This window comes from Oncorhynchus keta, chromosome 23 (assembly GCF_023373465.1).
Source record: "Oncorhynchus keta strain PuntledgeMale-10-30-2019 chromosome 23, Oket_V2, whole genome shotgun sequence".
In the NCBI taxonomy this organism is placed as follows: domain Eukaryota; kingdom Metazoa; phylum Chordata; class Actinopteri; order Salmoniformes; family Salmonidae; genus Oncorhynchus; species Oncorhynchus keta.
In genome coordinates this window covers 931,413-946,661 of record NC_068443.1, presented here as the reverse complement: position 1 = coordinate 946,661, position 15,249 = coordinate 931,413, and the positions used below count along the sequence as shown (strand labels likewise).

At 47.6% G+C, this 15,249-nt stretch overlaps 1 protein-coding gene across 1 annotated transcript in view; it reads right to left on the bottom strand.

Annotated features, from left to right (window-relative positions):
• Positions 1-15,249, bottom strand: part of LOC118377407 (piezo-type mechanosensitive ion channel component 2-like) — a gene marked incomplete at its 5' end in the record, with an annotated part of 307,558 nt that overhangs the window by 180,541 nt on the left and 111,768 nt on the right. The window contains 2 exons of the mRNA XM_052477385.1: positions 7,252-7,378; positions 8,641-8,871. Of these exons, the coding sequence (XP_052333345.1) occupies positions 7,252-7,378; positions 8,641-8,871 (358 nt within the window). The remainder of the gene's footprint in view (positions 1-7,251; positions 7,379-8,640; positions 8,872-15,249) is intronic.

The window sequence follows — 15,249 nt, the reverse complement described above, 5'->3', positions numbered from 1 at the left end:
CAGTAACCCTGGAGCAAATTAGGGTTAAGTGCCTTGCTCAAGGGCACATCGACAGATTTTTCACCTTTTCGGCACTGGTACTTGAACCAGCGACATCTCAGTTACTGGCCCAACACTCCGACCGCTAGGCTACCTGCTGCCCTAAGCTTGGATGCCTAGGCCTAATGTCACGCCCTGACCTTAGATATCTATGTTTTCTATATATTTTGGTTAGGTCAGGGTGTGACTAGGGTGGGTACTCTAGTTTTTTGTATGTCTAGGGGTTTTGTATATCTATGTTGGCCTGATATGGTTCCCAATCAGAGATAGCTGTTTATTGTTGTCTCCGATTGGGAATCATATTTAGGCAGCCCTTTTTCCCACTTTTTGGTGTGGGATCTTGACTGTGTTGCCTGTCAGCACTATATTGGTGTGGGATCTTGACTGTGTGTATTTGCCTGTCAGCACTATATTGGTGTGGGATCTTGACTGTGTGTATTTGCCTGTCAGCACTATATTGGTGTGGGATCTTGACTGTGTTGCCTGTCAGCACTATATTGGTGTGGGATCTTGACTGTGTTGCCTGTCAGCACTATATTGGTGTGGGATCTTGACTGTGTGTAGTTGCCTGTCAGCACTATATTGGTGTGGGATCTTGACTGTGTGTAGTTGCCTGTCAGCACTATATTGGTGTGGGATCTTGACTGTGTTGCCTGTCAGCATTATATTGGTGTGGGATCTTGACTGTGTTTCCTGTCAGCACTATATTGGTGTGGGATCTTGACTGTGTTGCCTGTCAGCACTATATTGGTGTGGGATCTTGACTGTGTTGCCTGTCAGCACTATATTGGTGTGGGATCTTGACTGTGTTGCCTGTCAGCACTATATTGGTGTGGGATCTTGACTGTGTTGCCTGTCAGCACTATATTGGTGTGGGATCTTGACTGTGTTGCCTGTCAGCACTATATTGGTGTGGGATCTTGACTGTGTTGCCTGTCAGCACTATATTGGTGTGGGATCTTGACTGTGTTGCCTGTCAGCACTATATTGGTGTGGGATCTTGACTGTGTTGCCTGTCAGCACTATATTGGTGTGGGATCTTGACTGTGTTGCCTGTCAGCACTATATTGGTGTGGGATCTTGACTGTGTTGCCTGTCAGCACTATATTGGTGTGGGATCTTGACTGTGTTGCCTGTCAGCACTATATTGGTGTGGGATCTTGACTGTGTTGCCTGTCAGCACTATATTGGTGTGGGATCTTGACTGTGTTGCCTGTCAGCACTATATTGGTGTGGGATCTTGACTGTGTTGCCTGTCAGCACTATATTGGTGTGGGATCTTGACTGTGTTGCCTGTCAGCACTATATTGGTGTGGGATCTTGACTGTGTTGCCTGTCAGCACTATATTGGTGTGGGATCTTGACTGTGTTGCCTGTCAGCACTATATTGGTGTGGGGTCTTGACTGTGTTGCCTGTCAGCACTATATTGGTGTGGGATCTTGACTGTGTGTAGTTGCCTGTCAGCACTATATTGGTGTGGGGTCTTGACTGTGTTGCCTGTCAGCACTATATTGTATAGCTTCACGTTTCCTTTGTTATTTTTGTTGGTTTGTTCGGCGTTCCCTCTTTTATTAAAGGGAATGTACGCGAACCACGCTGCGCCTTGGTCTCACTCATACCACGATCGTGACACTTTAGCTCAAGTGGGCTAACACAAGTCTTGTGGCAGGCAGGAAGCCCAGGTTTAAATCCAGTGTGTCAGCGGGCTAACACAGTCTTAGGTTCGAACCCCGTCTCCACTGGCCCAGAACAGGGCAATACAGCTGGCCATTAAATGTACACGTAGAGCTAACATTAATAATATGCACGTCAATCTCTCCTGGCTCAAAGTGGAGGAGAGATTGACTTCATCACTGCGTTACATTTGTGAGTGTTGACATGTTGAATGCAGTCTGTTTGAATGACTGGCACACAGACCAGACACCCATGAAGACATGCCACCAGAGGTCTGTTTAAACTACTGGCACACAGACCAGACACCCATGAAGACATGCCACCAGAGGTCTGTTTAAACTACTGGCACACAGACCAGACACCCATGAAGACATGCCACCAGAGGTCTGTTTAAACTACTGGCACACAGACCAGACACCCATGAAGACATGCCACCAGAGGTCTGTTTAAACTACTGGCACACAGACCAGACACCCATGAAGACATGCCACCAGAGGTCTGTTTAAACTACTAGCACACAGACCAGACACCCATGAAGACATGCCACCAGAGGTCTGTTTAAACTACTGGCACACAGACCAGACACCCATCCATACCCCTCAAGACAGCCTCCAGTATTTATGCTGCAGTAGTTTATGTGTCGGGGGGCTAGGGTCAGTTTGTTATATCTGGAGTACTTCTCGTGTCCTATTCGGTGTCCTGTGTGAAATTAAGTGTGCTCTCTCTTATTCTCTCTTTCTCTCTTTCTTTCTCTCTCGGAGGACCTGAGCCCTAGGACCATGCCCAAGACTACCTGACATGATGACTCCTTGCTGTCCCCAGTCCACCTGGCCGTGCTGCTGCTCCAGTTTCAACTGACCTGAGCCCTAGAACCATGCTTCAGGATTACCTGACATGATGACTCCTTGCTGTCCCCAGTCCACCTGGCCGTGCTGCTGCTCCAGTTTCAACTGTTCTGCCTTATTATTATTGACCATGCTGGTCATTTATGAACATTTCAACATCTTGGCCATATTCTGTTATAATCTCCACCGGCACAGCCAGAAGAGGACTGGCCACCCCTCATAGCCTTGTTCCTCTCTACCCATCACAGCTAGAAGAGGACTGGCCACCACACATAGCCTGGTTCCTCTCTAGGTTTCTTCCTAGGTTTTGGCCTCTCTAGGGAGTTTTTCCGAGCCACCGTGCTTCTACACCTGCATTGCTTGCTGTTTGGGGTTTTAGGCTGAGTTTCTGTACAGCACTTTGAGATATCAGCTGATGTACGAAGGGCTATATAAATACATTTGAATTGAACATGCCACCAGAGGTCTCTTCACAGTCCCCAAGTCCAGAACAGACTATGGGAGGCACACAGTACTACATAGAGCCATGACTACATGGAACTCTATTCCACAGTACTACATAGAACCATGACTACATGGAACTCTATTCCACAGTACTACATAGAGCCATGACTACATGGAACTCTATTCCACAGTACTACATAGAGCCATGACTACATGGAACTCTATTCCACAGTACAACATAGAGCCATGACTACATGGAACTCTATTCCACAGTACTACATAGAGCCATGACTACATGGAACTCTATTCCACAGTACCACAGAGCCATGACTACATGGAACTCTATTCCACAGTACTACATAGAGCCATGACTACATGGAACTCTATTCCACAGTACTACATAGAGCCATGACTACATATAACTCTATTCCACAGTACTACATAGAGCCATGACTACATGTAACTCTATTCCACAGTACTACATAGAGCCATGACTACATGTAACTCTATTCCACAGTACTACATAGAGCCATGACTACATGGAACTCTATTCCACAGTACTACATAGAGCCGTGACTACATGGAACTCTATTCCACAGTACTACATAGAGCCATGACTACATGGAACTCTATTCCACAGTACTACATAGAGCCATGACTACATGGAACTCTATTCCACAGTACTACATAGAGCAGTACTACATAGAGCCATGACTACATGGAACTCTATTCCACAGTACTACATAGAGGCGTGACTACATGGAACTCTATTCCACAGTACTACATAGAGCCATGACTACATGGAACTCTATTCCACATCAAGTAACTGATGCAGCAGGAGAATCAGATTAAGAAACAGATACAAATACACCTTATAGAACATTGTGGACTGTGAAAAGACACACACGCAGGTACATACACACACACAAAATATACACACTCTACACACACGTACACCTGAATAGTGTGTTGTAGTAGAATAGTGACACTTAATGTATTGTGACCAAAGCACCAAGTCTAGGTCCAAAAGCCTCCTGAGCAGCTTTTACCCCCGAGCCATAACACTGCTGATAATCAAACCCGGAAAATGTACATTGACCCCCCCCCTTTTTAATAATCTCTCTCTTTATTGAGCAGCTGTGATATTATCTCTGACCCTTCTTCTCTCTTTATTGAGCAGCTGTGATATTATTCTGACCCTTCTTCTCTCTTTATTGAGCAGCTGTGATATTATCTGACCCTATTCTCTCTTTATTGAGCAGCTGTGATATTATCTCTGACCCTTCTTCTACTTTATTGAGCAGCTGTCTATTTCCACCCTTATTATCTCTCTCTTTATTGAGCAGCTGTGATATTATCTCTGACCCTTCTTCTCTTTTTATTGAGCAGCTGTGATATTATTCCTGACCCTTCTTCTCTCTTTATTGAGCAGCTGTGACTATTATCTCTGACCCTTCTTCTTCTTTATTGAGCAGCTGTGATATTATCTCTGACCCTTCTTCTCTCTTTATTGAGCAGCTGTGATATTATCATCTGACCCTTCTTCCTCTTTATTGAGCAGCTGTGATATTATATCTGACCCTTCTTCTCTCTTTATTGAGCAGCTGTGATACTATCTAGAGCCAGCTGACCCTTCTTCTCTCTTTATTGAGCAGCTGTGATATTATCTCTGACCTTCTTCTCTCTTTATTGAGCAGCTGTGATATTATCTCTGACCCTTCTTCTCTCTTTATTGAGCAGCTGTGATATTATTCTGACCCTTCTTCTCTCTTTATTGAGCAGCTGTGATATTATCTCTGACCCTTCTTCTCTCTTTATTGAGCAGCTGTGATATTATCTCTGACCCTTCTTCTCTCTTTATTGAGCAGCTGTGATATTATCTCTGACCCTTCTTCTATTCTCTTTATTGAGCAGCTGTGATATTATCTCTGACCCTTATTATCTCTTTATTGAGCAGCTGTGATATTATCTCTGACCCTTCTTCTCTCTTTATTGAGCAGCTGTGATATTATCTGACCCTTCTTCTCTTTATTGAGCAGCTGTGATATTATCTCTGACCCTTCTTCTCTCTTTATTGAGCAGCTGTGATATTATCTCTGACCCTTCTTCTCTCTTTATTGAGCAGCTGTGATATTATATCTGACCCTTCTTCTCTCTTTATTGAGCAGCTGTGATATTATCTCTGACCCTTCTTCTCTCTTTATTGAGCAGCTGTGATATTATCTCTGACCCTTCTTCTCTCTTTATTGAGCAGCTGTGATATTATCTCTGACCCTTTCTCTCTTTATTGAGCAGCTGTGATATTATCTCTGACCCTTCTTCTCTCTTTATTGAGCAGCTGTGATATTATCTCTGACCCTTCTTCTCTCTTTATTGAGCAGCTGTGATATTATCTCTGACCCTTCTTCTCTCTTTATTGAGCAGCTGTGATATTATCTCTGACCCTTCTTCTCTCTTTATTGAGAGCTGTGATATTATCTCTGACCCTTATTATTCTCTCTTTATTGAGCAGCTGTGATATTATCTCTGACCCTTCTTCACTCTTTAAGCAGCTGTGATATTATCTCTGACCCTTCTTCTCTCTTTATTGAGCAGCTGTGATATTACCTGACCCTTCTTCTCTCTTTATTGAGCAGCTGTGATATTATCTCTGACCCTTCTTCTCTCTTTATTGAGCAGCTGTGATATTATCTCTGACCCTTCTTCTCCTTTATTGAGCAGCTGTGATATTATTCTGACCCTTCTTCTCTCTTTATTGAGCAGCTGTGATATTATCTCTGACCCTTCTTCTCTCTTTATTGAGCAGCTGTGATATTATCTCTGACCCTTCTTCTCTCTTTATTGAGCAGCTGTGATATTATCTCTGACCCTTCTTCTCTCTTTATTGAGCAGCTGTGATATTATCTCTGACCCTTATTATCTCTTTATTGAGCAGCTGTGATATTATCTCTGACCCTTCTTCTCTCTTTATTGAGCAGCTGTGATATTATCTCTGACCCTTCTTCTCTCTTTATTGAGCAGCTGTGATATTATCTCTGACCCTTCTTCTCTCTTTATTGAGCAGCTGTGATATTATCTCTGACCCTTATTCTTCTCTCTTTATTGAGCAGCTGTGATATTATCTCTGACCCTTCTTCTCTCTTTATTGAGCAGCTGTGATATTATCTCTGACCCTTCTTCTCTCTTTATTGAGCAGCTGTGATATTATCTCTGACCCTTCTTCTCTCTTTATTGAGCAGCTGTGATATTATCTCTGACCCTTCTTCTCTCTTTATTGAGCAGCTGTGATATTATCTCTGACCCTTCTTCTCTCTTTATTGAGCAGCTGTGATATTATCTCTGACCCTTCTTCTCTCTTTATTGAGCAGCTGTGATATTATCTCTGACCCTTCTTCTCTCTTTATTGAGCAGCTGTGATATTATCTCTGACCCTTCTTCTCTCTTTATTGAGCAGCTGTGATATTATCTCTGACCCTTCTTCTCTCTTTATTGAGCAGCTGTGATATTATCTCTGACCCTTCTTCTCTCTTTATTGAGCAGCTGTGATATTATCTCTGACCCTTCTTCTCTCTTTATTGAGCAGCTGTGATATTATCTCTGACCCTTCTTCTCTCTTTATTGAGCAGCTGTGATATTATCTCTGACCCTTCTTCTCTCTTTATTGAGCAGCTGTGATATTATCTCTGACCCTTCTTCTCTCTTTATTGAGCAGCTGTGATATTATCTCTGACCCTTCTTCTCTCTTTATTGAGCAGCTGTGATATTATCTCTGACCCTTATTATCTCTCTCTTTATTGAGCAGCTGTGATATTATCTCTGACCCTTCTTCTCTCTTTATTGAGCAGCTGTGATATTATCTCTGACCCTTCTTCTCTCTTTATTGAGCAGCTGTGATATTATCTCTGACCCTTCTCTCTTTATTGAGCAGCTGTGATATTATCTCTGACCCTTCTTCTCTCTTTATTGAGCAGCTGTGATATTATCTCTGACCCTTCTTCTCTCTTTATTGAGCAGCTGTGATATTATCTCTGACCCTTCTTCTCTCTTTATTGAGCAGCTGTGATATTATCTCTGACCCTTCTTCTCTCTTTATTGAGCAGCTGTGATATTATCTCTGACCCTTCTTCTCTCTTTATTGAGCAGCTGTGATATTATCTCTGACCCTTCTTCTCTCTTTATTGAGCAGCTGTGATATTATCTCTGACCCTTCTTCTCTCTTTATTGAGCAGCTGTGATATTATCTCTGACCCTTCTTCTTCTTGGGTTGGTCATCCACATGTACGTCAGTGAGTACAGCATCCTCCTCTCTCTGCTTGTCCTTTCTCTCTGTCAGAGTCTGTCTCAGCAGCAGCCAGAAGCTCAACAGACACAGGACCTAGAGACAGACAACAACAACAAACACTTTCTGTGAGAGAAACACAGAATGTGGACATAAAGATAGAGAGTGATCATACTTCCAATCATTAGCATAAGACATAGACTTTATTGTGCCTCAATTTATAGGCAACTCAGTTAAGAACACATTCTTATTTTACTGCCTAGGAACAGTGGGTTAACTGCCTTGTTCAGGGGCGGAACGATAGATGTTTACCTTGTCAGCTCAGGGATTCAATCTAGCAACCTTTCGGTTACAGGTCCAACGCTCTAACCACTAGGATACCTTCCGCCCCTCCCCTCTAACCACCAGGAAACCTTCCGCCCCTCCCCTCTAACCACTAGGATACCTTCCGCCCCTCCCCTCTAACCACTAGGATACCTTCCGCCCCTCCCCTCTAACCACTAGGATACCTTCCGCTCCTCCTCTCTAACCACTAGGATACCTTCCGCCCCTCCTCTCTAACCACTAGGATACCTTCCGCCCCTCCTCTCTAACCACTAGGATACCTTCCGCCCCTCCTCTCTAACCACTAGGATACCTTCCGCCCCTCCCCTCTAACCACTAGGATACCTTCCGCCCCTCCTCTCTAACCACTAGGATACCTTCCGCCCCTCCTCTCTAACCACTAGGATACCTTCCGCCCCTCCTCTCTAACCACTAGGATACCTTCCGCCCCTCCCCTCTAACCACTAGGATACCTTCCGCCCCTCCCCTCTAACCACTAGGATACCTTCCGCCCCTCCTCTCTAACCACTAGGATACCTTCCGCCCCTCCTCTCTAACCACTAGGATACCTTCCGCCCCTCCTCTCTAACCACTAGGATACCTTCCGCCCCTCCTCTCTAACCACTAGGATACCTTCCGCCCCTCCTCTCTAACCACTAGGATACCTTCCGCCCCTCCCCTCTAACCACTAGGATACCTTCCGCCCCTCCCCTCTAACCACTAGGATACCTTCCGCCCCTCCTCTCTAACCACTAGGATACCTTCCGCCCCTCCCCTCTAACCACTAGGATACCTTCCGCTCCTCCTCTCTAACCACTAGGATACCTTCCGCCCCTCCTCTCTAACCACTAGGATACCTTCCGCCCCTCCTCTCTAACCACTAGGATACCTTCCGCCCCAAATGACGAATCACAAGTGACCCTGTCCTAAATGGCAACAGTTGCAGTACTTTCACATACTCAGCAGTTCCTCCAAAAAACAGTTCCCAAAAACAGTGACATAACAGTTCCTTCTTCTAGGTCCCATTGAATTACCTTGGATCCCAGTTCACTGAAGGGCACGTCCTTCTTGAGGAAGAGTCCAGGCACGGGCTCCAGCAGCTCAAAGCTCCAGATGTACTGCAGCACAATGAGCAGGTTCCCGTAGAGCACCATGAAGGGAGAGGTTAGCATGGTGTAACGACGTCGGTCCCTCACCATCCACAACATACACGACCACATCAGGAACACAAACGTCAGCCAGCTAACATACGTGATGCTCCACGCCTGGGCACAGAGAGAGAGAGAGAGAGAGAGAGAGAGAGAGAGAGAGAGAGAGAGAGAGAGAGAGAGAGAGAGAGAGAGAGAGAGAGAGAGAGAGAGAGAGGGAGTAAGAGGTAGGGAGAGAGAGAGGGAGATGTGGGAGGGAGAGAGAGAGAGTGAGAGTGAGAGGTAGGGAGAGAGAGAGAGAAAGAGAGGTAGAGAGGGAGAGAGAGACAGAGAGAGATAGAGAGGGAGGGAGAGAGGGAGGAGAGAGAGAGAGACAGAGAGAGATAGAGGGAGGGAGAGAGAGGGAGACAGAGAGAGATCGAGAGTAGAGAGAGAGAGAGAGGGAGAGAGAGACAGAGAGAGATAGAGAGGGAGGGAGAGAGAGAGAGGGAGAGAGAGAGAGGGGGGAGAGCAAATGCCACAAAACCTCAGAGTCTACAATTCCTCAGAAAAACGTAGGTAGGGCCAAGTATGATCACGATCACAAAAACAGTTTATAGGAAGTTAAAGTTGATTTACTGTTTAACAGATAATTGTTTTTGAAAAAATGAGACGAGCGAATAAAAATATAATATATGAACAAATGTAATTGATTTAATTGTAAACAACCTTAGTACATCACCTAGCGACCTTACCAATAGGTTTTCGTGTTTTAATGATTTTGGAATGACAGTCACAGGGACCAGTCCTGGTCAGGGTACCCCTCCTAAGGCTCCCGAGTGGTGCAGCGGTCTAAGGCACCGCATCTCACTACAAGAGACATCACTACAGTCCCTGGTTCAAATGCAGGCTGTATTGCATCCGGCCGTGATAGGGAGTACGATAGGGCGGGGTTCTTACCTGACTTGCCATGTTAAATGAATGAATACTAAATACATTTTTCTTTCTTTAATTAAATGAACGTCATTGTGTCAGAAGTGGTATAGCACCATTGAAATCCTGGCTGAGTTTTAGGCAGAGGTATCTCGAGATGAAAACTTCTTAAGGCGAGGAGGCAGTATTCGGACATTTGGAGGACTGAGGGGCCCAAAGTAAACTGCCTGCTACTCAGGCCCAGAAGCTAGGATATACATATAATTAGTAGATTTGGATAGAACACACTAGAATGATAGAATGATGTCTCTGTGTATAACAGAACGTATTTGGCAGGAGAAACCCAGAGGACAAATCATCCAGGATTTTTTTTTTTGTTGAGGTCACTCTCTATTCAATGAGTTTTCTATGGGGATCTAGATTTCTAAGGCACTTGCTTTCAGCTCCTATCGCTTCCACTGGATGTCAAAAGTTTTTAGAAATTGGTTGATGTTTTTCCTTTGAGAAATTAAGAAGTAGCCCTGTTCAGAACGAGGGTCGAGTGAAGTGTACTGTTTGTTAGAGAAGACCTGAAAGCTCCATGATGTTTTAATCCGCTATTGAGCACAGTTTATCCCTTCTTAAATTGTATTGATTATTTACGTTAAAAAATACCTAAAGTTGTATTAGGAAAGTTGTTATAAAATGTCTGGATCAAGTTTACAGGTAACTTATTAGATCCTTTGTAGTCATGTTGGGACCGGTGTATTTCTGAATCAAACGCGCCAAATAAATTGACATTTTGGGGATATAACGATGGAATTTATCGAACAAAAGGACCATTTGTGATGTTTAATGGACATATTGGAATGCCAACAGAAGAAGATCTTCAAAGGATTAGAAGAATTATATCGTTATTTCTGACTTTTGTGTTGCGCTTGGCAGGTTGAATTATGATTTTCATGTGTATGTTTGCTGGGGTGCTGTCCTCAGATAATAGCATGGTTTGCTTTCGCTGTAAAGCCTTTTTGAAATCTGACACTGCGGCTGGATTAACAAGAAGTTCATCTTTAAACCCTTGTAAAACACTTGTATGATTTATGAATTATTATTATGAGTATTTCTGTTTTTGAATTTGGCGCGTTGCTATTTCACTGGGTGTTGTCAAATCAATCCCGCGCGCGAAGGGATCACTAAGAAGTTAAGATTCATAGATTAAGATCATTTTATTGGTCAACACAACGTCCAACCGAAATTTGACTCCGAAAAGACACACATACATAATATTGTATAATTTATATGCTAGCTGAAATATATAACAGTCTACTGAGGTAATCAGACCTGTTCTTACTCTCACAAACTTCTTTTCCAGCTTCTAATCAACTCGAATTTACATTTAGCACATCTTTTTTTATAGACAGCTGAAGCACAACACATTTTCTTGAGGAAATGTATCTTTCCTTTAGTTTAGTCATATTTATCTACCTTAGAAAGTGTTGTCTTCAGGCTGACCAGCATCTACTGAGTTAAAATATCCCAAATTAACTTGAAATATCTACAAAATAGTCACATAATCCAAAAAGGAAGACGATTCTTTTTTTCCCCAAAATTAGAGTTTGTGATTCACAAATAACTTTTTTTTTAAATTCACTTGATTCGATTAAACCGTAATTGAACTCAATTTCAACTTCTACAATGAGGAAGTGAATAGTTTGTTTCGTACATAATAATCATTCATGATTCATATTAATTAAATTAATCGTAGAAAAAAATGATTGGGGGAAGAAGTGTAAAGCTTGGAATTTGTTTAACAGTAAATCAACATTGTTAGGCCTTGTCAGATGACATACAGTATGCTTTCTTTAGCCTTGACGTGACCACAGTCACCACAGTTACCAGAGGGACCACAGTCACCCAAGGGACCATAGTCACCCGAGGGACCACAGTCACCAGAGGGATCACAGTCACCACAGTTACCAGAGGGACCACAGTCACCACAGTTACCAGAGGGACCACAGTCACCACAGTTACCAGAGGGACCACAGTCACCACAGTTACCAGAGGGACCACAGTCACCACAGTCACCCGAGGGACCACAGTTACCAGAGGGACCACAGTCACCACAGTTACCAGAGGGACCACAGTCACCACAGTCACCCGAGGGACCACAGTCACCCAAGGGACCATAGTCACCCAAGGGACCACAGTTACCAGAGGGACCACAGTCACCACAGTTACCAGAGGGACCACAGTCACCACAGTTACCAGAGGGACCACAGTCACCACAGTTACCAGAGGGACCACAGTCACCACAGTTACCAGAGGGACCACAGTCACCACAGTTACCAGAGGGACCACAGTCACCACAGTCACCCGAGGGACCACAGTCACCCAAGGGACCATAGTCACCCGAGGGACCACAGTTACCAGAGGGACCACAGTCACCAGAGGGACCACAGTCACCACAGTTACCAGAGGGACCACAGTCACCACAGTTACCAGAGGGACCACAGTCACCACAGTTACCAGAGGGACCACAGTCACCAGAGGGACCAGAGGGACCACAGTCACCACAGTCACCAGAGGGACCACAGTCACCAGAGGGACTAGATGGGCCACAGTCACCACAGAGACCACAGTCACCACAGAGACCACAGTCACCACAGGGACCACAGTCACCCGAAGGACCCGAGGGACCAGAGGGACCACAGTCGCCCGAGGGACCACAGTCACCACAGAGACCACAGTCACCACAGAGACCACAGTCACCCGTGGGACCCGAGGGACCCGAGGGACCACAGTCACCCGAGGGACCACAGTCACCCGAGGGACCACAGTCCCCACAGTCACCCGAGGGACCACAGTCACCACAGTCACCAGAGGGACCACAGTCCCCACAGTCACCAGAGGGACCAGAGTCACCACAGTCACCAGAGGGACCAGAGGGACCACAGTCACCAGAGGGACCACAGTCACCACAGGGACCACAGTCACCACAGTCACCAGAGGGACCAGAGGGACCACAGTCACCAGAGGGACCAGAGGGACCACAGTCACCAGAGGGACCACAGTCACCATAGGGACCAGAGGGACCACAGTCACCACAGTCACCAGAGGGACCACAGTCACCAGAGGGACCACAGTCACAACAGTCACCAGAGGGACCACAGTCACCACAGTCACCAGAGGGACCACAGTCACCAGAGGGACCAGAGGGACCAGAGGGACCACAGTCACCAGAGGGACCAGAGGGACCACAGTCACCACAGTCACCAGAGGGACCACAGTCACCACAGTCACCAGAGGGACCACAGTCACCAGAGGGACCAGAGGGACCACAGTCACCACAGAGACCACAGTCACCACAGAGACCACAGTCACCACAGAGACCACAGTCACCACAGGGACCACAGTCACCCGAGGGACCCGAGGGACCAGAAGGACCACAGTTGCCCGAGGGACCACAGTCACCACAGAGACCACAGTCACCACAGAGACCACAGTCACCCGAGGGACACGAGGAACCAGAGGGACCACAGTCACCCGAGGGACCACAGTCACCAGAGGGACCAGAGTCACCACAGGGACCACAGTCACCAGAGGGACCACAGTCCCCACAGTCACCACAGAGACCACAGTCACCACAGAGACCACAGTCACCCGAGGGACACGAGGAACCAGAGGGACCACAGTCACCCGAGGGACCACAGTCACCCGAGGGACCACAGTCACCACAGTCACCACAGTCACCAGAGGGACCAGAGTCACCACAGTCACCAGAGGGACCACAGTCACCACAGGGACCACAGTCACCACAGGGACCACAGTCACCAGAGGGACCAGAGGGACCACAGTCACCAGAGGGACCAGAGGGACCACAGTCACCAGACGTGACCACAGTCACCAGAGGGACCACAGTCACAACAGTCACCAGAGGGACCACAGTCACCAGAGGGACCACAGTCACCAGAGGGACCACAGTCACCAGAGTCACCAGAGGGACCAGGGGGACCACAGTCACCAGAGGGACCACAGTCACCATAGGGACCAGGGGGACCACAGTCACCACAGTCACCAGAGAGACCACAGTCACCACAGTCACCAGAGGGACCAGGGGGACCACAGTCACCAGAGGGACCACAGTCACCATAGGGACCAGGGGGACCACAGTCACCAGAGGGACCACAGTCACCAGAGGGACCAGAGGGACCACAGTCACCACAGTCACCAGAGGGACCACAGTCACCACAGTCACCAGAGGGACCAGAGGGACCACAGTCACCACAGAGACCACAGTCACCACAGAGACCACAGTCACCACAGAGACCACAGTCACCACAGGGACCACAGTCACCCGAGGGACCCGAGGGACCAGAAGGACCACAGTCGCCCGAGGGACCACAGTCACCACAGAGACCACAGTCACCACAGAGACCACAGTCACCCGAGGGACACGAGGAACCAGAGGGACCACAGTCACCCGAGGGACCACAGTCACCAGAGGGACCAGAGTCACCACAGGGACCACAGTCACCAGAGGGACCACAGTCCCCACAGTCACCACAGAGACCACAGTCACCACAGAGACCACAGTCACCCGAGGGACACGAGGAACCAGAGGGATCACAGTCACCCGAGGGACCACAGTCACCCGAGGGACCACAGTCACCACAGTCACCACAGTCACCAGAGGGACCAGAGTCACCACAGTCACCAGAGGGACCACAGTCACCCGAGGGACCACAGTCACCCGAGGGACCACAGTCACCCGAGGGACCACAGTCACCACAGTCACCACAGTCACCCGAGGGACCACAGTCCCCACAGTCACCAGAGGGACCACAGTCACCACAGTCACCAGAGGGACCAGAGTCACCAGAGGGACCACAGTCACCACAGGGACCACAGTCACCAGAGGGACCACAGTCACCACAGTCACCAGAGGGACCAGAGGGACCACAGTCACCACAAGGACCACAGTCACCAGAGGGACCACAGTCACCCGAGGGACCACAGTCCCCACAGTCACCAGAGGGACCAGAGTCACCACAGTCACCAGAGGGACCACAGTCACCAGAGGGACCAGAGTCACCACAGTCACCACAGTCACCAGAGGGACCAGAGGGACCACAGTCACCACAGTCACCAGAGGGACCAGAGGGACCACAGTCACCACAAGGACCACAGTCACCAGAGGGACCAGAGTCACCACAGTCACCAGAGGGACCAGAGTCACCACAGTCACCAGAGGGACCACAGTCACCAGAGGGACCAGAGGGACCACAGTCACCAGAGGGACCACAGTCACCAGAGGGACCAGAGGGACCACAGTCAACACAGTCACCAGAGGGACCACAGTCACCACAGTCACCAGAGGGACCACAGTCACCACAGTCAGCAGAGGGACCAGAGGGACCACAGTCACCAGAGGGACCACAGTCACCACAGTCACCAGAGGGACCACAGTCACCACAGTCACCAGAGGGACCACAGTGACCAGAGGGACCAGAGGGACCACAGTCACCAGAGGGACCAGAGGGACCACAGTCACCAGAGAGACCACAGTCACCACAGGGACCACAGTCACCACAGGGACCACAGTCA